This window comes from Microtus pennsylvanicus, chromosome 4, assembly GCF_037038515.1.
Source record: "Microtus pennsylvanicus isolate mMicPen1 chromosome 4, mMicPen1.hap1, whole genome shotgun sequence".
NCBI classification, from domain to species: Eukaryota; Metazoa; Chordata; class Mammalia; order Rodentia; family Cricetidae; genus Microtus; species Microtus pennsylvanicus.
Genome location: NC_134582.1, coordinates 39562661 through 39587100, shown reverse-complemented (window position 1 = coordinate 39587100; position 24440 = coordinate 39562661). Strand labels below are relative to the sequence as shown.

Genomic DNA, 24440 nt, shown 5'->3' with positions numbered 1-24440 from the left:
TAAGAATTGCAATTATTTAATTATTTTGCAGGCAATTTGGTAAATATTTTTTATGGGTGACAACATTCAATTCTCTCAACACATCACCATGCTATGGGTAAATATGTAAGGAGTCAAGTAGGTTAAATAAATTGCCTACTGTCACACTTCCTACTGGCAGAATCACACTATAATCGACGTCTGTAATTCTCAACCACTGCCATTTTGCCTGCATGCATTTATACTGACCAGAGTCGTTATCACACTCATTTCTTATTGTATTTCCACACTAGACCTTCAGTCTAGAGAGACTAAGTGTCCTACTTTGAAGCACATAGCCAATCTTGAGTATCCCCAGGAACCCCCAAACACTTAGCAGAAACCACAGAGAAAAAAATAATTTTCAGACTATAAAGAAAACCTTTTGGAAGAAGAAATACAGCCGGAGGATGGATAATCAAAGGACATAAACTTTCTAAGCCCCTTTGTTTCACTGTCTCCACTTCAGGTCATGCTAAAGCCTTCTTACTTGTTTATTTCACAGGGAGGCACTGAGGTTGACATTCACTGAGAGGGAAAGAATCTCTCTTCTATCTTTCTGCTTGTTAGAAGAATAATAACTAATATGAAGCCTAGAGGGGAACTCTGTATAATGTAATTTCAAAGAATAATCAAAGTCGAAGTGGTCCATGGAAGTATACTTAGAACGGCCCTTTGTAAACAGTAGTATTGAGATTTGTGGTTTCCATTGCTGATTGGACATCAGAACCACCAGCTATGCGGTGAGATGCAGACCAGTCCCTGCTCTCTATCATTCCCACCTCCCATCAACTCTCTCAGCTCATGTGGTCTGGCTCATGAAGTTCATGATAAGCCTTCTTCTGTGCCTGTTATTTTCAGCACCGAGAACCACAAGCTAGAATGATTGAGGCAAGTGCTCATCAGATGCCAGTTTAGTAATGACCATAAAATGACTGCATTTTTTTCTTGAATTAATGCTGAAAGGTGTCTTGTTTTAAAACAGGATCCATGTTCACTTACTACCATGCTTTCCTGACTTCTGATGTGGAAAGAGTGGGACAGAGTTGCAATAGTGTTCATAATTGGTTTCTCTGAGTCTTGGAATCAGCATTGGGGGAATACTAAAGGCCCAGTGACGTTTTCTTATGTGGTAGATGTGGTAGATACAGACACACAACTCCTTCTGGGTGATAGACAGCCACAATGAGAACACTAAGATTCACAGACTTTGTGACTTCCTAAGGTACTATAACTAAACTGAAAACATCAGTTTTACACTGTACGACTTTAAGTTTTAAAAACAGTCAACCTGCATTGGACCCATTCCCCATTTTGTGGCTAACTAATATAAACTGTTTGGTTTGGAAAGACATGTGGTCCAATAACAACATGTAATCTTCTTATCTGCCACCTCTTAGAGCCACGGTGTTGAGTTAAAAGGAATCTTACCTTAAAGAGGCACCTTGACATCAAGGCCATAGAATGAAGGCAAGAGAGAAGAACAAGAATAGAAACAGAAACTGCAGAAGAAAAAGAAGGAGATTATGTAAATCTGAGCTCCCATCAGCATTCAGGTAGCACAAAACCTCAGCTAAAACAAACCAAAACCACCCTGCATTCACCTATTGCCATCCATTTGAGAATTAATAATGGGATTCTCACCGGCAATTGTTCTAGGCTTTAGGCTCTAAATTTCACACATGAGAAAAACTAAGTGTAGAGTTAGTGAAGGATCAGTCTAACCCCATACTGTCTTGGAGCGCAATGAGAGCTTTGTACTTTACTGTGCGCATGGTCTCTCTCTTTCAGGGATGTGAGGGTATTTCAGAACTGTAATCAGAGATTTGTGCTTATAAGAGGACCCTAGCATCTGCTGTGTCTCCCTCATGGAATACTTACAAAAAAGCACAGGAAACCACAACATTGGAAGCGCTTTGGTCACGTGAAGTGCTGTGTGCAGGGGAGGCTGTTTTGCTTGGTTCGTTGATATCCCCTGATTTACACCTACTGCATGAATGGAAATGAGCCACCCTAGCCCAGCAGGGACATGGTGTGCACTCTGAGTAGGCTTTCAAGGATTGCAAGGGGAAAATGCCCTTAGCTGTTTCAGTAGGCTGGAAGGCAGGAGGGAGTGAGGTCATGTGAGCAGGACACCCACTGTGAACCTCATCTCCCATTCTATCCTCTCAAGAGTCAACCAGCTTGTTATTTAAGTAGCTCAGTTCTCTACCTTAAGACGATATTCAACACTAATTGCTGCATTACTTCATTATCATAGATGACTAGGAAGTTCAGGTCTATAAATATTATGGGACAAAATGGTAGTGAAACATCCTCATTAAATTCCGACAGCTGATACAGTCTTAGTTCCTCTTCTCCCCAAATTTCCACAGGATTTATTTAGGTAGGTGCTGGAGTGGCAACCCAATCTCTCCACTTTTGGAAGCCTCCCTTGAAGGGGACCCAATAGCACCCCGATGTTTCTTCACAGAATTGCCTCAATTGTATCTTCCTGTTTGAGTCAGAGCAAGGGGATCAACACCAAGGCAGACCAGACTGGGCCACTCCAAAATGTCAGAAATAGACAACACAAGGTGTGCTTTCCCACAACCAGGAATGCAGGGAGCAGCCCTGTCTTCTGTGGAGCTTTCCACCAACTGCAAGGAAACTGCATGCAGCGCTTGGATCACTGTAATTCACTGTGGCCTCACTCAGTCCTGAAGAACTGAATGGTTTGAAATGAGGGACGTTCCGATACAAAATTCTAAGGAGGACGTGTACTTCAAGGATGGGAAAAATTCAGAAGAAGACTTTTAAATGTTTTTCAAGTTTCATATGTGACTCCATTCCTCATGGAACCCATAAGAGGAAGTCAGTTTGGGTGTTACCACTACCATTTTATGGACGCAAAAGGAGTGTTTGTAGTCACTTACCCAAGGTGACATCAGAGGCAGAAGCTCCCAGTCTATGAATGTGAGCGCCCAGGGATACGGCTTCCAGACTACACTGACCCCTGACCTCACATATCTGGACCAGGACACATGCATTTTTGGAGGAGCCCAGTTCTAGCCATAGTCTCGGGAATGCCAGATGGTTTGCTGTGGTCTTCTTGAATCCCATAGAAGATACAGCCAAACAACCTATTTCACCCCCAGGGTTTGGGGAGCTACTTCCAGTCAGGGAGGAAGGGACACGGGAGGGAGAAAATTCTGCTCTCTTTCTGCATTCCCCAGCAGAATGCCTCTGGCCTGTCAGGTAGGTCAGGTCTTTGCACCAGATGGAGCCATTTCTCTTCTGTCAACAATTCAATGGCTTTCACGTGCCCTCTTTACAACACTATTCTTTAGTTTCACCAAACACAGGACCTTTTGAAAGAAATCTCTCTCTCTCTCTCTCTCTCTCTCTCTCTCTCTTTGTAGGGAAGTGGGTTCAAGGCAAGGGTTTCTTTATGTATTCCTGGCCATCCTGGAACTCGCTCTATAGACAGTTTCTGAACTAAGTGTTAAAGTGAAACTGAAGCCCAGGGATGAAAGGGAATTTTTATAAATAATGGGAAATGTTTGTGTGTTTGATTTTTTTTAAATGTACTAAAATATGTTTGAAAGAAAAAGCAAATCAGAGTAACGAAAAAAAAAGTAATGGAAATTAAGATGAGGAAGGCAGAGTGAAGGGAATCAAAACTACACATGGTGGAAATATCAAGACTGCTGATGGAACAGCACTCCCCCCCCCAACACAATTCCCGGCGTCCTGCTGAAGGTGGGCACCAAGTTCCCCGTACCTATGTCTGCCTGTGCCAGACCCAATAACCGAGAAGAAAGAGATAGCAGAGAAGTCAAACAAGCAGCACTTTCAGATTAACAAAGGAGTTTAACACATACCTTTTCCTCCAAGTCCTTTATCTGCCGTTTCTGAATGTCCGTCTTATCCTCTAGGTCACGGATCCTCTGAATAAATTAGGGAAAACACTATTAGGTGCTAGGCTGTTGAGGAAATTGTTCATCAAACAAAACATAATGTTTGCTGTGAAAACACTGCTATTAGTGCCGGCGGATGGAAATAGCACACATACACTTTTCCCTACCCACAGGGAAATGCATGTCCCAAGGCTTATCCAGACCTGTGTTGGGAAAATATTGTCACTGTTAACATTTTTGAGCTGAGTATTTTCTATCTGCTTTAGTTTGGATCTTAAACACCTCCTCCCCACACAAAAAAAAAAATATGCATGCTACAGGCATGGTCATTAGCCCATATGGCTGATGGGAGGTAGGGCTTTTTGGAGGATATTGGGTCATCGGGCATTCCCTTGATGAGGATATTGGGGACTTGATCCCAATCCCCTCTTTGCTTTACGACTGCCTCAGGATAAGCAACTTTCTGCACTCCTGCCTCTTCCATGATGAACTGCCCTGAAGTAAGGAGCCGACTGTGATCATGGATAGGAACTTCTGAGTGCATGGGCACAGGTGAACCTTACCTTTGCTTTAATTGGCTTTTGAGAATTTTGTGACCATAACAGTGTATGAACAACCCACCCCTTTCTTTCCCCCTGGAGAGGCCTAGCAGGGGTGGGGTGCCTTCCACTACACTGCCGCTGGACTTGGCCAGATTACTTTTGGTCTTTCTTGTCTCCCTGCTTTGGCCCTGTTTGGGGATGGAATGTCCTTACAAAACATGATTGACCAATTCTCAAATGTCAGTGAGAGCACGCTTTAATACAGCTTCTCAGAAGTAAGCTGATAAGCTGGGGATGAAGCAATTGTAACAAAACAGCATAGCGGTCAGAAATGCAGAAAAGCCTATGTAACCACAATCCACACAGGTAGACCACCCAGATTGGATGACAGCATTACATAGATAACTGTTTGGGAGCAAAAGGAGTCTTCACAGTTTCTCTTGACAATCTAAAGGCTTCTGGTACCCGTGTGCATTATGATGCATAGCAAACTTGCTATATAATGGTCACCGTTTGTAGGAGCTAAAACAGTGAACTGGCCCTTCAGCTGGAAGCCCACTAGGGTGATAATAATAGAGAGATTTTTATAATGCAGCATGAGGAGAAATAAATGGAAGCTAGAAGAAAACATTCTAACATGGAAATCAAGTTTCCTCTCTAAAAAGGGCCAACTAGAGGAAATTTTCACCCTCTCCTGGAGGATGGCAATTGGCCATGTCTGATAATTTTTCAAGTTCATTGGCATGCTTTTTTTTGGTATGCTTATTTTATAATGCATAGTTATTTCATGTTTTAGTATAGTGGCAAATGTATGTACCTATCACTAGTGCGTAACAGTATAAATATTTCTTATTGTCACAACTGTGTTTAAAATATCGAACAGCTCTTTTAACTTAGTTAGTTGCAGTAGAAGCCATTAAGATATATCCCACAATGCAGGAGACATCCTCCCACCCCAAGGAATTCAGCTTGATCTAGATGATCTGTCTTTGTACTACCAAGAGGGAGAAACCCTGCTGTCAAAGAAAGGAGGTGAGGCTTGTGCTCTAGTCTCATCTCATCTCGGCAAGTTGATGAACAATGGAGATGCAGGTGAGCCTGGAATACGGTAGCACCGATATATGCATATGCGTGATGTGTGCTGGTGTGTACTTCAGTGGTACAGCATATACTCCAAGGCTACACAACCAAACAATAAATGTGTCAGGTATTTCTCTCTTTTTTATGCACACAATTCCTTGGCCTGTGTCTATATACAGATATAAATATTGATTCAGGAAACCATACATCCATGAGAGTGCTGAAGCGCTTATTCAGTCTTCAGGTCTGTGTTTGCTGACCGTTTTCTGTCTATGACTGTATACCATGTAGTATACAGCTAAGGCATCAACTAAGTCCTGGTCCCAAGGAGCTACAATGTTCTTTGACTGATGGGATGTAAAATGGAGAGTAACAGAATTAAGAAACAAATGTGCAAAATGGCAAAGATGTAAAACACTGTCATCAATCTCCTGTGTTAGTCTGTAGTCAGACTGTTCCACACTGTAGATGATTCCTGTGTCTTAGAGGCGGAGAAAGGAAAAGTTAGCTGAGTATAAAACTGAGGCCTGGACTCTTGCAAGGTTCCACACTGATCTCTGTGCACATCAGACATACCAACTTCTTCTGTAGCTCTTGAGTGCACACCAGGGCTTAGTACTTGCTCCTTTTCTGAGATGGTGTGGGATTCCCCTCTGCATGCTGTGAATATGTTTTATTACTATTGGTTAATAAAGAAGCTGCTTCAGCCTATGGCAGGGCAGAACAAAACCAGGTGGGAAATCTGAACAATATATATATATATATATATATATATATATATATATATATATATATATATTAGCAGGGCACAGGAAAAAAATAAGAATGTTTGAATATATATATATATATATATATATATATATATATATATATATATAAAGAGTAGGCGGAGTCAAAGAGACACCATGTAGCTGCCGAAGGAGACAAATGCTGGAACCTTACTGGTAGGCCACAGCCTCATGGTATTACATAGATTAAAAGAAATTGGTTAATTTAAGATGGAAGAGTTACTTAATAAGAAACCTGAGCTAATAGGTCAAGCAGTGTTGTATTTAATATAGTTTCTGTGTGATTATTTGGGTCTGGGCAGCCGGGAAGGAAAGTACAGTCTCTGTCTACGCTGAGACCTTTGAGTGGTGGGTTCCCTGGTTTTCATGGATCTTCAGAGGTATTCTTGGACTACCTGTCCTAACATGCTTAATCCTTTCTGACTCACATGCACACCCATAGACACTGTCGAAGTTTTTTCCCAGCACTTAGGGACTTCCTTAGAGATATTTCCTGCATGGTTCATTTGTGCTGTGGCTTTGTCCTTTCCCATCTATGTGGCAGATGCGATGTCTTCAGTAACTGCCATATTCACAGCATCTGGTGCACATCTGGCCATTAGTACATGACTCTAAATGATTACAAAACAAAGTTTTAAATGTATTGGTTTAAGAACATTTTGTTCACTTTGTTCATCCAGAAGAGGATTCTGGAAGTGGCAAACCTTTAGCAGGGCACAGGAAAAAAATAAGAATGTTTGAATGCCATTTTTTTTTTTTTGGTGAAAAAATAGGCAAATAAAGGCTCAGGAATAGGAAACCATGGACAAGTGACACTAGGCTTTGCACCGTCTCTAGTCACATCTTAAGGGAGGGATGACCACTAATGAAGGACCTCAGGAGACCTACACAGGACTTAAGCCACTTCAAAAGGGAAATCACAGATGCCCTTGGGAAAGAAATTACCATAAGGAAAGGTGAAATAAAAAAAAAACAACCAGGGCTTACTTACAAAATGGATGGGAGAAAAGTAGGAAGTTCCTACAGTCTGATTTCCATGGCCCCTGGGGGCCCATGGGCCTTTGTTAATGCCATTTATCAAAATACACCAGAATTATTTTCTTTATGCTGATGACCTCTGTCCTCAAATGCTCAGGAGGGCAGTGTCCACGGTGAGTGTTCTAGATATCCAGCACATTATTGACTCTACCACTAGTAGATACACTGAAATGTCTGAACACATGCCTAGATGACAGAGTCAGGTTAGTACCAGGGCACCTGGAAGCCACTCTAATCATGAAAGATCCTGCCAATGCCTGTAACAGTGTGAGCAAAATAGACCAAGGATGCCCATGTCCATGTCTGTTGGATGTGGTGCTCCCTAAATTCCCTGAGGGAGAAGACAGAGAAGACACAGGTGTTGCACCCTGAGTGACTTTGGATAAAGCCATTCTGCTGACCCAGCAGATGGAGAGGAGAGATGAGATAAGGACAAGAATGCATATTGTTTTCATTTTGGGGACATCTAAGCACAAATGTCTAATAAATGGCTAGCAATGGCCTCTAGAATTTACATGTCATAATTATATCATAGTGTCTTTGATACATCCTGGCCAGTGCCTTCTGGAATAACTCTGCTATTAAGCTACTGATTAAAAGGGGAGAGGAGAGAAAGAATTAATTAGAAAAGGTACATTTAATGCAAACATTTGTTAGAGAGGGGGAAATGTCAGGGAACTCGCTCAACTCAGTCTAATTCAGATAAAAAGTGGAATTCTTTCAAGAGAGGTACTTTAGCTAACAGATTAAAGAGGGAGTCAAACTGGGACGCCAGGATTTTATCACGAGCAAATTTAGACAACTATTAGTCCATGCTAAAACAAACACATGTGTACTTACAAGACACAGCTCTCAGTTTGCTAAACCCAATTAGACACTTTTGCAGCTAAGGAATATGAGAAGATACCCTTGTCCCCCAGTGGAAGTGAGACACAAAGAGACAAACAAAAAATTCCCACGAAATAACCTATTGCCAAAAGCTTCAAAAACTTTCCACTAGACAAATCTTTAAACTGTGAAGGCTTTCTGTAAAACATATACATATGCTTGTCATCTTTGGGACAAAGGACTTGAGCGCTCTGCTGTGTGGGGAGCACACAGCCCCTGGTCCTATCCATGCTGTCAGGCTTCCGTGCTTGCTCTTAGTGGGATCATAAAATAACCACAGTTCCGTTTCAACTCCTTAACTTCAACACATGCTCTGTACTCCTATTTCTTCCACCAGATTGCCACAGCTGAGGACCAGAGTACTATAATTCAGCACAATGAATTCTGAAAATCTCGTGAGTTTGCTTTCTAAACAGGACTCTGCTAGTGCTTATTGGTCAAGTCACGACACAAATAAAAAATCCCAAATATTTTTGGCTGAAAGTTGGTAACGGGTGCCTACTTCTTGGCTTGCCAGTCTAGATGGAGCATATAAGTCACAAATGCCTTAAGCAGTGCATGACAACAGTGTGCAATGGTTAGCACCTATGTCGCAGGGGCTGGCGTACCTGGTCTGTGATTTTGCTCTGCCTCTTACTGTCTTGAATAAATCATTTGAATACTTCTGTTCTCAATTTGAGATAATGCAAACACTTACCTCTTAGAGCTTCCGTGAAGATGAGCTGAAATGACGCAGGGATAGCCTGCACTTTATTCACAATGTATTTTAATGTATAGGGGGATTTGCCTGCATGCATGTCTATTCAGCACTTGCATACCTGATGTCTGAGAATGTCAGAGGGGGCATCAGAGCCCTTAGAGCTGGAGCTACAGACAGGTATGGGCCATCGTGTGAGTGCTAGAAATTGAACCTTTGTCCTTTGGAAAAGCAATCAGTGCTTTTAACCATTGAGCCTCTCTCTGGTGACAAAGACAACCTTCGGATCCCGACTGAACAAATGCCAGGCTGCACAGAGCAGCCTCCAGGTCTCGTTACTCCTGCTGCTTGTTCTGAGAATAAAGAGGCAGGCGCTACTGTTCACTCCTTCCAGATGTTTGCCTCAGGCTCAGTGACTGACAGGAACAAGTACAGAGGAGCCACTACCGTTTCCTCACACAGGTGAGCGATCAGGCTCCGGCAGATTAGAAGACCTGTGACAAAGTCATTCTAAAGACTGATACCCACACGCAGCCCCTCTGAAATGTCATTTTCCTCAAGACCAAGTTTTATTAGCAACCTGTCCCCCTGTACTGAGTGATAGTGGGAATGAGTCACTTATTTCGCTTGCCGACAATCTCGGAAACTACTGTTCTGACATCGAGTGCTTGTTCCTAAGTCCCACGTGCTCAGGATTGACCTACAGAGATGCGGGGCTTGATCCTCACCTGGTGTGCTTGCTGTAAGAGCTCCATCCTCTCCTGGAGGATCTGACAGTCATATTCCCTGCTCTTCCTCAGCATCTGCCGCCGTAACTTTTCAACAGCCGTCCGCAGCTCCTCCTGCTGCTTGTCACTTAACAGTTCACCGAACTTGATCACCGTCTCTTGCTGCAGAGCATTGTACAAGGTAGCCTCTAGCTCCTGGATTCTCTGGCAAATAGAATCAGAGAAGTCTGACTTTGGGACTGAGCATTTGGGTGTGATGCAGGGAGAGTGTGCGTGAATGGGTGAGTCAGGAACATGGTACCTCAGACTCAGAGCATTTTAAAGCTTCTAAGTGTCTCCCACCTGGCTTCCTTCTGGCCATTCCCTTTATGAGACACCACAAACATCACCCACACAATGCACAGGTTGCTCTGTAAGTAAGTTCGTTTTCTTTCTTGGGATCCTGTTTGTTTGGATCCTTGTTTTTAGGAGTCCCTCTGTAATAATGATTGCACCTCCACATCTTCTTCCCTTTTTTAGTGTAGCCCGGAATGGGCTTAGTCCCCTTCCTGCTTGACAAACCCTGAAGCTTGTTGAAATCTTATGCCACAGTGGCTGTGGTCTCAGGAATAAGTATAAGGAGAAAACAAGTACTTGAAATTGAAGAGATGTTTCAAATACAAAGCATCATCTCTTAGTCACATGTCAGTTCTCTGTACTTGAAGATGTGTTATGGTTTCTATGCTTTTTCCTTGAAAAAGTGGGAAATATGATTCAAAAACGGCCTAGAATCTTGGGGTTTTCTTGGTGTGTATATGCAAATGTGTGTGTAAGTACATATACACATGGATGCACACTCGTGTGTGTGTGTGTGTATGTATGTAGGTCAGAGGTTGGCATTAGTACCTATCGACATGGGGATCTCAGAGACCCCGCAGCTCACTAATCTTGCTTTGGCTTCCCTAGCAGTGGAACTGTAGCACCCATAACTGTGCCTGGTTTATACAACAGAGCTGGGATCAAATCTTCATGCTTGGGTGTCAAGCATTTGATCCATTTTTCCAGCACATGGTCCCCTTCTTTTTGCTAGAATGAGGTTAATGCTGCTCAAATGTCTTTCTCAGTTCCCCATTTGAGATATATGTGTATACACACACACACACACACACAGTCTGCTCACCACCATGGCCTTGCTTGCTGTGGATGCTTTATGGGTCTAAATTAGTTGAGAGTTTCTGGAGGAAGAGTTATGTTATAGTTTACCCTTCTACAAACATGAGCAAAGGTTTTATTCTATAAATCTTGTTTTTCCTCATACGTAAGTTAGAAATAACAGGATTACCTGTGTTTTGTATGTTCATTTTAAAAAATAAATGAATTAAAATATGCCTAACACACATGAAATCCACTATTATTCTGTACATTAGAGTGCCAGATGGTGATACTTGATTCAATAAAATCCCCTTGGATCTACACTAGCATTCAGTATGTCTTTCATCTGAATATTACTTGACAGTATATATTTGATTTAAGAATGAATTAAAATTATGTGTAAAATACAAGAATATTATAGCTGCTGCAATCTTAGGGCTTCTTTTCCAAAATCAAAGCAGCCATTAATAACTGCATGCATGTTGTGTGTACCCAACTACATGAAATGATGGATTAGATAGGACATGTTAGGTCTGTTGTGTAGAGTGATGGGCAAGCAGTATTGGCCACTTACGGTACCTACCATATACGCCTGGTCAAGAGCTTGTTTTCTGTAGTCTAGTTCTTCCTCCAGGTAGCCTTTTATTTTGCAGAATTGTTCCTATAAAGAAGGGTCACATTGACAGATTAGGAGAGCATGCTTGGCTAATTAGAAAGTGATACATGAAAGTAACACAGATGAATGTTTTCTCTAGCACACAAGACAAATCACTAGTGTTCGGAGAACTGTTGTTCTCGTCTAAGAAATTAGTTTTGCTTTCACAGCCTCACACAGAGAATGTGAAAATCAATAGCAAGAAGCAGAAAGGGCATAATAAGGAACCATGTGAGGTGCTCCTAAAGACTAAGAGTGGGTGATTAAGGACAGTTGTTGGCATGGTTGTTAAGTAATAAGTCTATCTGTGTAGTACACTTGGCTTTCTGTTTCTTCCAGTTTTATATCCAGAGAGACTGGTATTTGGGGGATGGAAGTATTTGCAAGAAATATCTGTTGACAGTGGCATTTGATTTGATTATCCCTTAGAAACATGGAGTATAAGTATTTATAAAGCAGTTACATTATAAATGGGAATGATCCATAATCACAATGTAGGAATGATTTAAGGTTCATAAGAGTCGTGTATAGGTTATATGCAAAGCTGTAGCATTTTATAGAAAGAACTTGGACTTTGGTCTGTCCAGGGGGTTCTAGCACCAGTTCCCTGAGGACACAGAGGAGAGTTGTGTACTGTTATAGTATGTTTTTCTAAGAATGTCATAAAATTTAATACGGGGATGTTATAGAATAAAGAAACTTAACTTCTTCAAATCAATAAACACAAAGATGAAGGACATTCTAAAGAGCTAGGGTGAATCCACCACACTACCCTTTGATGAGTATTTATCAGCCCCTGTTGCAAAGCCCGTGTGAGCTGAGAGACATAAACCGGAAGTTCCTTCACAAATCCTCAGTTCATGTTCATCTCTCACTGTGTGACCATCTTGTCATTATTAGTTAAAGCTTTGCTTTGGGATACAAGATATTTATTCCCACATGCAAGTCAATACTTTCTGTGGGTGCTTAAGTGAAGAGAAGAGAACTCTTACAGCTAATTGGAGGCTGAAAACCCAGCTGTGCTCAGTTCTGAGCGCTTAAAGCAATGCTGCATGGGGTTCCCTGACTATCGCTGGGTCCCAGTGCCCAAAGCACCCTGTAAAGACTGACTGCTGTATTAGTAGTCGAGTACAGAAGGGGCTTCTCATGGTCACTTTGATCACAAGCAGTTCTTACGTGCTTTCATTTTAGATCTTAATTTCTTTGTAAAAATACGAACTATGTATAACACATTTTGATCTCCAAGACTGTCAAGTTTTCTAAAATACAATTTATTGTTATCATAGAAGTTCATGACTTGATAGGTACCAACTACCCTTGTTTTAACAACGATCTTTTAAATGACATCTTGTTATAAGATTAACGATAATGCTGCAAGTTAACAACCTATTAATTCCTACGTTTGGAGCTATGCTATTTTAAATTGTGTTAAAATGCACATGAAATAAAATTAACACTTTAATCACTAAAGAGCGTCTTTGTGTACTTGATGTATGTAAGTGTATGTGAAATACACCCATGCTGTTATGAAATCAATGTCCATAACTTTTTAATTTTGCAAAAGAGAAACCATGCCCCTTTAACAAGCTTATGTTTTTTGTTTCTCTCAACCCCTAACAACCATACTGTGCCTTCCTTTTGTATGAATTTTATGACGCTAGTTGCTCATACACATGGAATGATAGTGTTTGTCGTTTTGTGATAGTTGGTTTCATGCCTGTTCATCCACGTTGTACCTTTCACTAGACACTATGGATGCTTGTTTGCTTAGACTAAACTCACACATATGCACGCCATACTTTGTTCAACCATCTAATCATCAATAGGTATTTTGGCTACATTCACCTTTGAGCGACTGAATAGCATCACTATGAGAGTAGGTGTCCAGTGACCTGCCACATCCCAGTTTCCATTCTTTGTGGCATTGCTGGAACATGTGATAATTCTGTTGGACTTTAAAGCAATCCCCATGCTGTTTTCTATATTTGTATTATTTTATACCTTGGCCGTACCCCGGGTTCTAACTTCTATACTTCTTTGCCAACAACTGTCACTTTCTATGTTTTTCTGACAGCAGCTATCCTAATGGGTGTGAAATAGGTTACGGATTCTTAAAACCAGACATACCCATCAAGCCTGTAATTTTTTTCCTTGTTAATTACTCAAAGCAGAAAAAAATTATTCAGTTTGAGAGAAAATACCTAATTAAATGTCTTTCAACATCGGTTTTATAAATGTTGTCAATGTACGATATGCTTTGGGGGAGAGAGCTTGAAATTATCAGCTATTTCTGAGACATATGCCCCAAGTCTGCACACAGATCAGTAGGGCAGTTACAAACTTCCACTGGTGCCAGGTAAAAATGGCAGTAGTGATGTTCCTTTTCTGTTATGGTATAATGTTTTCCTATTTATGCTTACCATGTCACTTTCCAATTCCATCATCTTCTGGTGCAGGGCAGCCTCTGCTCCTTCAATCTGCTGTATCCACTAAAGGGTTAAGAAGACAGAAACATTGGGCGTGAATGCTGCATGCACATGGCATGAATTCTATGGGTCATTCCCTGGAGTGCCTGGGTCTCCCCCTGATGTCTCTGATGTTGGTTGAAACCTCATGTGAAGACTTAATGCCACCGTCTCCCACACATCATTCATTCAACAAATATCCTCTGATGTCTACTACGCATCAACTACTGCAGAAGGCTTGGGTGGTGACTAAGAGTAGCAAAGGTTTTACACCCATGGGAGGATTTCTTGGAAACTGAAGTCTAAAGAAAGAGTGAGGGAATTGAATTTCAAGGAATACCATGCCCCATAGCTCAAGGTTATGAGTAAAAGTAAAATCTGAATATATGAAAAGTATTCCTATGATGTGGTAAAGAATGACATGTAACTTTTTAAAAAATACACAAAGAGAACTTATTTCTTGATACTCAGAACGCACCATTTGATGTGGGTATTAATAACCCCTACTGTCTTTGGGTCCTGTTATATGAGTATAGTGCATACACGGATTAATGGAACCAGTTATCCGAATGGGTGTCCATCAGGGTGGATGCCGGCTTAGACCGTATGGAGGTACTTAGGCATAGCTGTGAGAGTGCTGGGGGAGCCCCCTTACCTCCTGTTCAGCTTTAGCTTTTCTTTGCTATGTGGCTTTGAAAGGTAGCCTGATGTCCCTTGAATTGCAAATTTGTATATGTCAAGTGGTATAAATAACAATGAAAAAAAATTTCAAAAATTTGTGTGAGGTGACAGTCACTAAAGTGTCCCGCTGTGAGGTTTTGTTTCTCTTCAGTATGGACATACGACATGGCACATCTAACAATTCTACATTCTAGAGCCTTTGGAGAGACAGCATGACCAGTGCTCCTCCTCCACCTCAGCTCCCGAGACCGCACTCTGGTGGCAGAGCTGTGAATCTCTCATGTCTCGCCCATGTGTATGACAACTCCGTCAAGGACATTTCAGTCAACAGCTATGGCTTCGTATGCGTTATTGTTTCTGCTACCTCTTCTTTTTGCCCCCTTTTCAAGGAGAAACAGATTCTGTTTCCAGTTGTGCATTTTCAGTTACCGCAAACCTCAACTATTCCATCGTGAGCGTCAGCCCTTGTGTGCGGGCTCCTGCTCCGATCTGTGTGGCTAAGGCCAGTTACCATTTGCAGGAGGAAAGTGGGGCGGCTGTACACTAAGTGGGAGAAAGAATCATGATGTCTACAGTGTGTGATGAAGTGCTGAGCCCACTCTGCTTCCTCACTTAAAGCCATCGCAGTTCCCTTTTTATATAAAGACATACAGGACTTCTCTGTTGGAATTCGCTGTCTAGGTATACACTTGGGCTGAAGATCATACTCCCAATTAGCAACTGTTGTCTAGATTCATAATCTTAAGATCAAAGGGGGACAATTAGAACAACCTGGGGATAGAACCAAAGCAGAGTCCTTAATGGAGGAGATGACTCTAAGCTGATTTGCAAAGGTCTCACCATTGGAAAAAAACAATCAGTTATATATTTCTTAAGCTTCTAGAGCAAGTCTGTGTCTTATTCATCCATGTGTGCCATGTCATTTACCAGCTTTAGACACAAGAGGTCAGCAGTACACCAGTATTGTGCTTTCAGGCTGGGGATGCAGTCAAGCCACAGAATCTATGAGGAACAATAGGTGCGCGCATGCACACGCACACGCGCACGCACACACACACGCGCACGCACACACACACACACGCACACACACACACACACACACACTAAAGGGACAGCCTGTAACTAGAACAACTCTAGTTTCATCAGCTCTCAACAAAACCCTTCTTATTGGCTTCCCAGTTCGCTGGCATTGCTTGAATGATGTAACTGAGAAGGGTCTCCATTTTGATGGTGTATTTTGCAAGTGACTTTAATGTAAAAAAAAAAAATCCCCCCATCTCACAGTGGTCTATACACTTCTGCCTGGTCTCACTCTCCTGGGTCAAATCTCATCAATCACATATTCAGTAATGCCGAATCGGGTGCTCAGAGCAGGTGGTGCACTCTCTTGCTCTCAGACACCAAGCCTAACCCTGGGTGACTAGAAATGCCAGCTTTGTTCGTTACCTTCTCCGCCAGCGACAGCACAGTGCTGGCCTGAATGATGGCCACCTGTTCCTCGTTCCTCAAGTTCTGTAAAAGACCAAAGAAGATCAATAAGGTGAAAATGCTTGTGACAGGTGCACCATGGAAAACGTGTGTGCTGTGAACGTGGCCTGTGTGCAAATAGCCTCTGCGTACTCTGGCTGCTAACAATTCCTCACGAAGAGTCCGGTGCAAAGTCTCGTGCTTGGTGTGACTCTACGCACACCTCATTACAGTCACGCTAGGGAAGCCGGCATTAAGGAGGAGCTGTCCCCTCAACAGTAGTTCTGACAAGATTTCACTGCTTCTCATTTTCAAAGGGAAAATGGCGCGCCATTTTTCCTTGGGTGTTCCTCGATGGACTACGTGTGCCATTTACCTTATGCTGCTATGAGTGGTGCTGCCCCTGAATTAACAGCCCTTGGCCCTGCTCAGAGCGAGCTGCTAAGAAGAAGAAGAAAAAAAATTATAGCCTCCTGCTTCATTTTATAGGGCTGCCAACAACCCCAGTGTTTAGCCGTCTTTCCGAATGCCTGGCTGATTAATTTTACACTGGCTGCCTGTGAGCGCCAGTCAGACGGTAATTGGCTGTAATCACTGCAGATGTGGTCTGCATGCCAACCTAAATCCTCGGCCACATCTCCTTTCTACAGTGACCTTCCGGCCGTACCCATGGCTGTTGTGGCATGTGGGATTCTCTGTGAGGAGGTACATGCTTAGGCAGACATGTTGTCTGACTCGCTAGTGGCTTACACTTGGCACAGAGCCAAGTATTTCTTGACTTTGTGCAGGCCAGCCACTCCACACCTTTGTCACATATAATTGGTGTGTTACTTACCCCATTATCGCCCAGGATGTCAAGCTGCTTTATGAGATCAGGGATGTTGACATCCTGCAAAATCAAGGAGACTTCAGGTCAGGCACAGATGCGGCAGAGACAAGGGCACAGATGCAGGTACACTGGGCAGCTCAGAGTGGAAGCAGAAAGAGCCATGCAGAAGGTAAAATGGCCAACCAGACACAGCAAGAGGCACCCCAGGTGTCCCTCAGGAGAAAGTCCTCATGTCTTTTATGAGGCCCTCCAGGCAATCTACTTTGTGGGGAACAGCGCTACACCACCTCAACCTTAGCATGTAAAATGTGTTCTGCTAAGTGCTAAAGAAAGAACCACATTTGATCGTGTAGGCGTCACTTTATAAGGCCTAAGCACCTCCTAAAGAGCTAAGACCCTCCTTCAATTTAATCTATCAAAAGCAGCAAGAAGGGGACATCAGAAGTCTCATCTCACTCAAAAATCTCATGGCATTGAATTCCGTAGCATCTGGGAAGAAGGAAGAGACTAGGTGACCTGTTCTATATAGTTGACTTGAATTGTGTTTCTTGAAGCACATGGTTTATTTATATTTTGCCGAGGTAATTAATACCATTTATTTTACTACATATTCTGATCCTACACCATCCCTTATGTTACTCTGATCTAAATGCCCCACCTCTGTTCTTGCCATTACCCTTTATTCCTCTGTCAAACATTTCTTTCACGTCCTATTGACTTCCAAGAGATGTGTGACTATTTTTGCCCTGTACCTAGGGACTGACACACAGAGTGACCACGAGCAGCCGTTCCTTTCCCAGTTCCATTTTCCTAACGTCTGCACACACAGCGGACCCAGCGTCTGTCTGCCTACCTTCACGCCTTCTTTCATGCAGTAGATTTGCAGGGCACTCACGCCGTCTGAGAAGGGGTGAATTTGTAGATTAAATGGAGGGGATCTCCTTTCTCTCTCCTTGAAAAAATATATGAAAAGAAAAAAAAGGAAAGAAGAGAAGAGAAGCGGTAACGGATTAAACACTAAGCCAGTTGTCCCTTTATACTGTCTCAGCGGTTTATCAATGTGTCATTTAACCAAAAGAGAAAAAAAAATTAAACTCAAGATGTACATGCCTAATGGATGGAAGAGAATTAAGCAGTCAGTCAACTACAAACACGGGAGAAAATTTATAGATGGTGTCATCCATCCTTGAAGATTCTTGTTCAGGGAGATGTGGAAAGCGGAGATGCAATTTCAATACTATGAATATGTATTCCCCCCAGATATCCTAGGGTGGGCCGGCTCTGAAGGTTTGTGCTGGCAAACAGCCTCTGCACATCTGATCCTCCCATCCTTTATGGGCGAGATATATAGGCTGCGGGGATAACTCCCTCGTCTCCACTGGGGCATACTGATGACTGACTTTACCTCCAGACCTAATCTGAAACAACCTCGAGACAAAGATCACTAGCAAAGCAACAGAAAAGTCAGAGGAATCTGCCAGCACCCAGAACCTCTGTCGGATTTTGTAGAATACAATGAAAATGTGGCATGATATGTTTTGTTTATTTATTTATTTATTTAAGATTTATTTATTTATTTTGTGTTCAGTGTTCTGCCTGCATGCATCCCTGCAGGCCAGAAGAAGGCACCAAATCTCATTACAGATGGTTGTGAGCCACCATGTGGTTGCTGGGAATTGAACTCAGGACCTTTGGGAGAGCAGGCAAAGCTCTTAACCACTGAGCCATCTCTCCAGCCCCATGTTGTGTTTTATTTAAGAAACAAATCCTCTGAAACCACCACCTTAAGTTTGTCCCCAGGAAACTAGGTACTTCCTAAGTCAGTCACGCAGCTGTTGGAAGAGCACAGTCACCATCAGAAGAGTTCTAAGCTTCCTCAAGATTTATCATTGCCAGTCACATGGCGTGGGCAACAGTTCTAAGGTATTTAGCTTCAACTGTCACAACTACAAAATCTTGAGCTAATTCTGTGGTCTGAATGAGAGCGTGACTTGAAATGCCTAGTTCAGGCCCGGGCCCTGATAGTGCTCTGCACGTGTCATGATCACAGCATCGTTAGCGGCAGCGTTTCCTTACTTCTAGCTCTAGGTTGCGAAACTCCAGCAGTTCATTCTGGTCTCGGGCGTCCTGTAGTTCCTGCTGTAGCCGGTGGTTCTCTGCTTCCTGTTTCTCTATCTGATAAAGCAAACCCTGGAGTTAGGCAAGTACAGCAAGGAGCACCTTGGTAAAGCAAGCAGGGATGACCTTCATGCGCTCAGTGAGTGGGATTTGCTCTGGACCGTGACAGCCATCCCTAAGGAGATGCGGTTATGGTAGGGTTGGCTTTTCTTGTAGCCATCTTTCAGGTAATTTTGGGAGGCACAAAGACAAATGTCAAGAAGAGTCTTTCTCTGAGGATAAAGGCTAGGGCTTCTGTAGTCAGTGAATCTGAAACACTCACATGTCCCCTACTGGTCCGACACAGTGTGCTGGAAACAGATATAAGGATGACATGCTTATCTCTGAAAATACCAGCTATCCCAGGGATAATTTGACTACCAATTTACAGCTTATAATTATAGATATTTATGGCTACAATCTAACTAAATTATGCCTATCACCTCTAACAATCTTTTGTATGGTGACAAGATTTGATACATACTTTTGTAGGAATTCTGAAATACAAACTAATGGCTTTAAACAGCTCATACACACACAACTAAGAATTATAATTGCTGAACAGAGTGATGCGAGACTCCACTATATGGAATTCCAACCTTAGAAGACTGCCCAACACTTGATCAATTGGCTTCAAATGGTATTAGTGTCTTCTCTACACAGGCATATGCGAACATGCACACACACACACACACACACACACACAAAATCTAGAAGTCCTGATCTACGCTATGAATCCAGGAGCTTTGATCCTCACGCACCTGGAAAACACTCCTCTATCTTCTTTACTACAGAGGAGATCATTCACTTCACCGAATGCCAAGCTAGTCTAAACACTCAGAAATGGCACCTCTTTCCCTGTTGTCCTGTCGAGCTGTTTGCTGTTCTTTTTTAGTTGCTACCAAACTGGTTGGTTTTCTAAGACAGGGTCTCTCTATGTGAATCAGCCTGGCTTCAAACTCTCGGTCCCCAGTGATCCTCTGGCTTTAGTGTTTCTGTAGGGACTATAGGTACACAGAGCCCCACTCTTGTCCTTTATGACCTTCTCAAGGGCACCCTGTACAATCTGATGAAGCGTGAGGCATGGGGTGAAGTCAGATGTGCACCAATGTGCTTCCCTTCAGGCAGGGATCACGGCTGAGACCCCTGTGCATTTGAGGAAACCCGATGGTCTTTATGCACTGCCTTCTCTGTCTCTAACTATGCAGGAATCATTCCACACAGTGGCAGTTTAACAGCTTAAACGTAGCAATACAAACACAGGAGCTTTCATTTTAGAGTGGATCTTATTTTCCAAAACATATAATTGAAAATAAAATATTTAGTGTGTGTGATTTCTTTTGCTGTGTATGTGTGTGTTTCTGAGTTTGATATAGAAGACATAACACAAAAAATTCTTTTTGCCAAAAAAAAAATATATCAAGAGACGAAAGGAAACCAGAAAGCACACTGGAATCAGGTGCTGATAAAGGACCATAACAACCCATCCTGGGACATCTCTGGGAATAGAGGACCGCAGCAGCAGAGCAATGGGGAGGAGCTATGGGACATACGGCATTTCCTGATGGGATCAACAAGGGTTTTGTTTCACCATGCACGCTATCAACTTCTATGTCTTTCTGTCTGTCTCTCTCAGTGTTCCTGTACTCTTCCCACCTCATGCACACACACACACATGTGCACACTAATATGGGCGTGAGTAGCACAAGAGGCCAGAAGAGGCTATTGTATCCCTTGGAGTTGGAGTTACAAGCACTGTAGGTGCTAGAACTGAACGCTGGTCCTCTAGAAGAACAGCAAGTGTTCCTAACTACTGAGTCAGCTCTCTAGGACCTTATCTTGGACATCTGTAGTCTAATGAAATTTCAGGTTTTTATTTATTTATTTTTTTTATGAATTCACTCAGATCATAAAGGGGGTTATCCTTCTTAGAATCTTATCACTGTCTCTGTGATCCGGTATTGGAGGAGATCACGGGATCTGGTGGCTACTGATACAATCAGAACAGTTGTTTACCGATTTCAATTTATTGCTATGAGTGACTTTTCTTGTCTTTCCTTGTGTCTCTATTTCACTTTTTACTTGTGTGTATCAGGGAATGAACATAGAGCTTTTGGTGTGCTATCACTACCACTGAATCCTTGTTTTTTTCTTTTTTTTTTCTTCCAAAACAATCTCACTAAGTTGCCTTGAACTCCCTGTGTAGCCTCGGGACACCTTCCTGTGTCAGCCACTTGAGTAGCAAGCCACTCATGCTAACAGCCCCCTCCCCGCCCAGCCACATTTCTTTATAGAAACCTTGAGGTCTGAATTTTGGGTACTGGCCACCTCCATACCTCAGTCCTGCTACATCTTCAGAAAGACAGGATGCACTAGCCCTGTCAAACTAGAGGAAAGCAGACAGCTTTTCCGTCCCACTCTGATGAGGACACGGTGGTAAATTTTTACTAGCTATCAGTGAGAGAAAAGATTGGGGAGAATAATGCGGAAATAATTTTGAATTGACCAGCAGAAAAATTCTTCTGTGTTCAAAAGCTTTAAAGTCAGTTTCTGTTAAGGGTAAGATTCTGTTTGAAATCTCTCAGACTGCAGAAAGAATGCACCGGAGGAACCTTTAACCTTGAAATGTTCTACGATGTTAAATTACCTCAGATCAAAAGCCTGGTGTCTATTGGTTAGACACATATCTTAGTTTGTTGACCAGTTTCCTAGACTTGGTATTTTTTTGTTTTGGATGCCCCTAAAACATCAATCCCTTCCTTTAATAAGGAAAAGAAAAGAAGCTGGGCAGTGGTGGCGCACGCCTTTAATCCCAGCACTTGGGAGGCAGAGGCAGGCGGATCTCTGTGAGTTCTAGGTCAGCCTGCTCTACAAGGGTTAGTTCCAGGACAGGCTCTAAAGCTACAGAGAAACCCTGTCTTGAAAAACAAACAAACAAACACACAAAGACCAGCAGCAACAACAACAATAAAAAAAAAAGTAAAAGAAAAGAAAAAGCCAAGCTCAGCAAATATGTCTAAAAGTGAGAATATAGTCTGTGAGAGTCAGAGCACAGACATATTCGGTCACTTTCTTACACAAAACAACATATGCAGTGAGATTTCTTTTTTTAGGGGGGAGGTGGGTGAAGAACCACACAGGAGATGCTCATGAGCACATGTGTGCGCGCACACATCATCTACACGCACACAGCACGCAGCATATATACAGTACATATATGTGGTTTACACATCGCTGGGGCACAGGAACCACGCCCTCACAAGTCTGCAGCCATGCACAAGGGCCACTTCACTGATGGTGATGGCAGGGAGGGATGGGATGCGGTCGAGCACGCAGCAGAGGACAGAGCAGCGGTGGGAAAGCCTCCCCTTCCCTGGCCCCTGTGCCACTCCTGAGAGCACCCCCTGCTGCTCCTGGATCATCGTTCTCTCCTCTGCCCCACTAGGATGGTGCGCCCAACATACCTTTTCTAAAAGCTCCTGGTTTCTCTTAATGAAAAGTTGTTTATCTTCTACCCAGTGTGAGTCCTGTTTGACAAAGAATATCGCGCAGTCAGCATTTCAGAGTGCCACGAAGGAGTCTGTGTGCTCAAACCAGCCGGCCAGAGCCGTGTTCTTCCCACCCAGTTTGCCTGTACAGAGTAACTGGTTCTGGCAAATGATGCCCACCCTTGCCGGCTACGTTTTCAAGAATTCTGGGTCCAGAATTGCCGGGACAATTTAGCTCTGGTTCCATCGTCACTTACTATCGCTACCTTTTCCAGTCTGAATAATCCAGGACCAGCCTTCTGGGGACTCAGAAGTGACCACACAGGCAAAAAAAAAGTGAAACAGGTCAGAATGCACACGGGCTCGATACATATGAATGGAAAACATTAAAATGCAGAACCATATATGGAGCACGGAGGCAAAGAACACAGCTCGGGGAGGGAAGCTCTGCCTTAGCAGTTTGTGACTGCTCTAGGCCTCGTCCATTTGGGCGCCCCTTCCTCTGGTCTCTCTCTTACCCAACTTCACTCACCGCTGCGGCTGGGTTTGCACTCTGGGAGGATAGCAATGGGGACAGGAATGGTTTACATTCTGACATAGTTTGAGAAAGGTCACTGTGGTGAGCCAAGCCATGTCCTGGGTGTGGCCCATGCATAAGGTGAGCCGGAGGAGAGGCAGCCTGAACCAGCTGCGCCTGCAGAAAAGCTAGCAACCGAGCACCTACCTGCCCCTTCTGAGCTAGTGTTGCCTCCAGATCTTCGATTTTGGCCTTGTATCTTTGCACCTCTGCCTGGAGCTGCTCTTGTGCCTGGGGAGATCAAAAGTCCAGAGTTCAATGAATGACATGGCCATGCCCTTCACTAGTGCTCAGCAGATTAGTTTGTGTAGGGGAGGGTTATTCCTCTAAATTGCCTTTACAATCAAAGAAGATCTAGAGTCTTGACAAACGTCCTTATGGTCCCATTTGTCATCCCATGAACATTCACGCTCTCCAGCAGCCACTAAAGGATAGTGGATACCCATCACACTCCAGACTCCACCTTGACTTCACCTCTGGCCTGGTGACATCCCTGCTTTTTAAATCCTTTCTGGTAACTCACTGCTGATCTATTTAAATGAACTTCTTTTCTGAGGAGAAGTAAGTCTTATTTTCCTCTCTGAGTTTGACTGTTTCTTTCAGAGCCAACTTTCTGCTCTGGTACCTAAGTCTAAGTTGAAAACTTTTTATTTTACTTTTTATACTAGTACATGTATATCTCTATCTATCTATCTATCTATCTATCTATCTATCTATCTATCTATCTATCTATCTATCCATCCATCTATCCTCTGCAGTATGAAGGGTTAGCAGATACTGACAGTGAAAACCTCAAATATGATAGTATTGAAGAAAATACATGAACATCTCTTTCTGATAATAGCTGGCCTGTCTGCTTCAAATCAAAGTTTAGTCTTTAGTATTTATCACCATGGTGTATGTGTGTGTGTGTGTGTCTGTCTGTCTGTCTGTCTGTCTGGGTGTGTGCGTGCGCACACTACCACTTAAAAATAGGTACTTGTAGAAAAGAAGAGTACCAATCTATCTTGTAAATGACTAAGAGTGGTTGCTGTGGCATCTCTCAGCATCTTGTGATTCCTTCAGAAAGAAAAGTGGAACAACACCACTGCAGAGATGTGTTCCTTCTTGGCTCTTGCCAAAGTCCATAAGGCAACTTGCTAAAGTTTTTTAGGTGGCCCCAACTCTGCAGGTTAAAGGCTGGGCTCAAGCCCTAGCATCAGGACCCCGGGTAACTAATTTAACTTTGGCTGAATGAATGAATAAATAACTTTCTTTCTTTCTTTCTTTCTTTTTTTTTTCTTTCTTTCTTTCTTTCTTTCTTTCTTTCTTT

At 42.8% G+C, this 24440-nt stretch overlaps 1 protein-coding gene across 2 annotated transcripts in view; it reads right to left on the bottom strand.

Annotated features, from left to right (window-relative positions):
- Positions 1 to 24440, bottom strand: part of Jakmip2 (janus kinase and microtubule interacting protein 2) — a 150297-nt gene that overhangs the window by 5061 nt on the left and 120796 nt on the right. The window contains exons 11-21 of one of the 2 annotated variants that reach the window (XM_075968739.1): positions 23276 to 23359; positions 22528 to 22590; positions 18983 to 19081; positions 17760 to 17858; positions 16913 to 16966; positions 16057 to 16122; positions 13885 to 13953; positions 11393 to 11470; positions 9679 to 9882; positions 3882 to 3947; positions 1450 to 1520 (exon numbers count right to left, since the gene is read on the bottom strand). In XM_075968739.1, coding sequence (XP_075824854.1) covers positions 1470 to 1520; positions 3882 to 3947; positions 9679 to 9882; positions 11393 to 11470; positions 13885 to 13953; positions 16057 to 16122; positions 16913 to 16966; positions 17760 to 17858; positions 18983 to 19081; positions 22528 to 22590; positions 23276 to 23359 — 933 coding nt within the window. In that variant the 3' untranslated portion in view covers positions 1450 to 1469. The remainder of the gene's footprint in view (positions 1 to 1449; positions 1521 to 3881; positions 3948 to 9678; positions 9883 to 11392; positions 11471 to 13884; positions 13954 to 16056; positions 16123 to 16912; positions 16967 to 17759; positions 17859 to 18982; positions 19082 to 22527; positions 22591 to 23275; positions 23360 to 24440) is intronic. The other variant, XM_075968740.1, reaches the window with a different exon arrangement.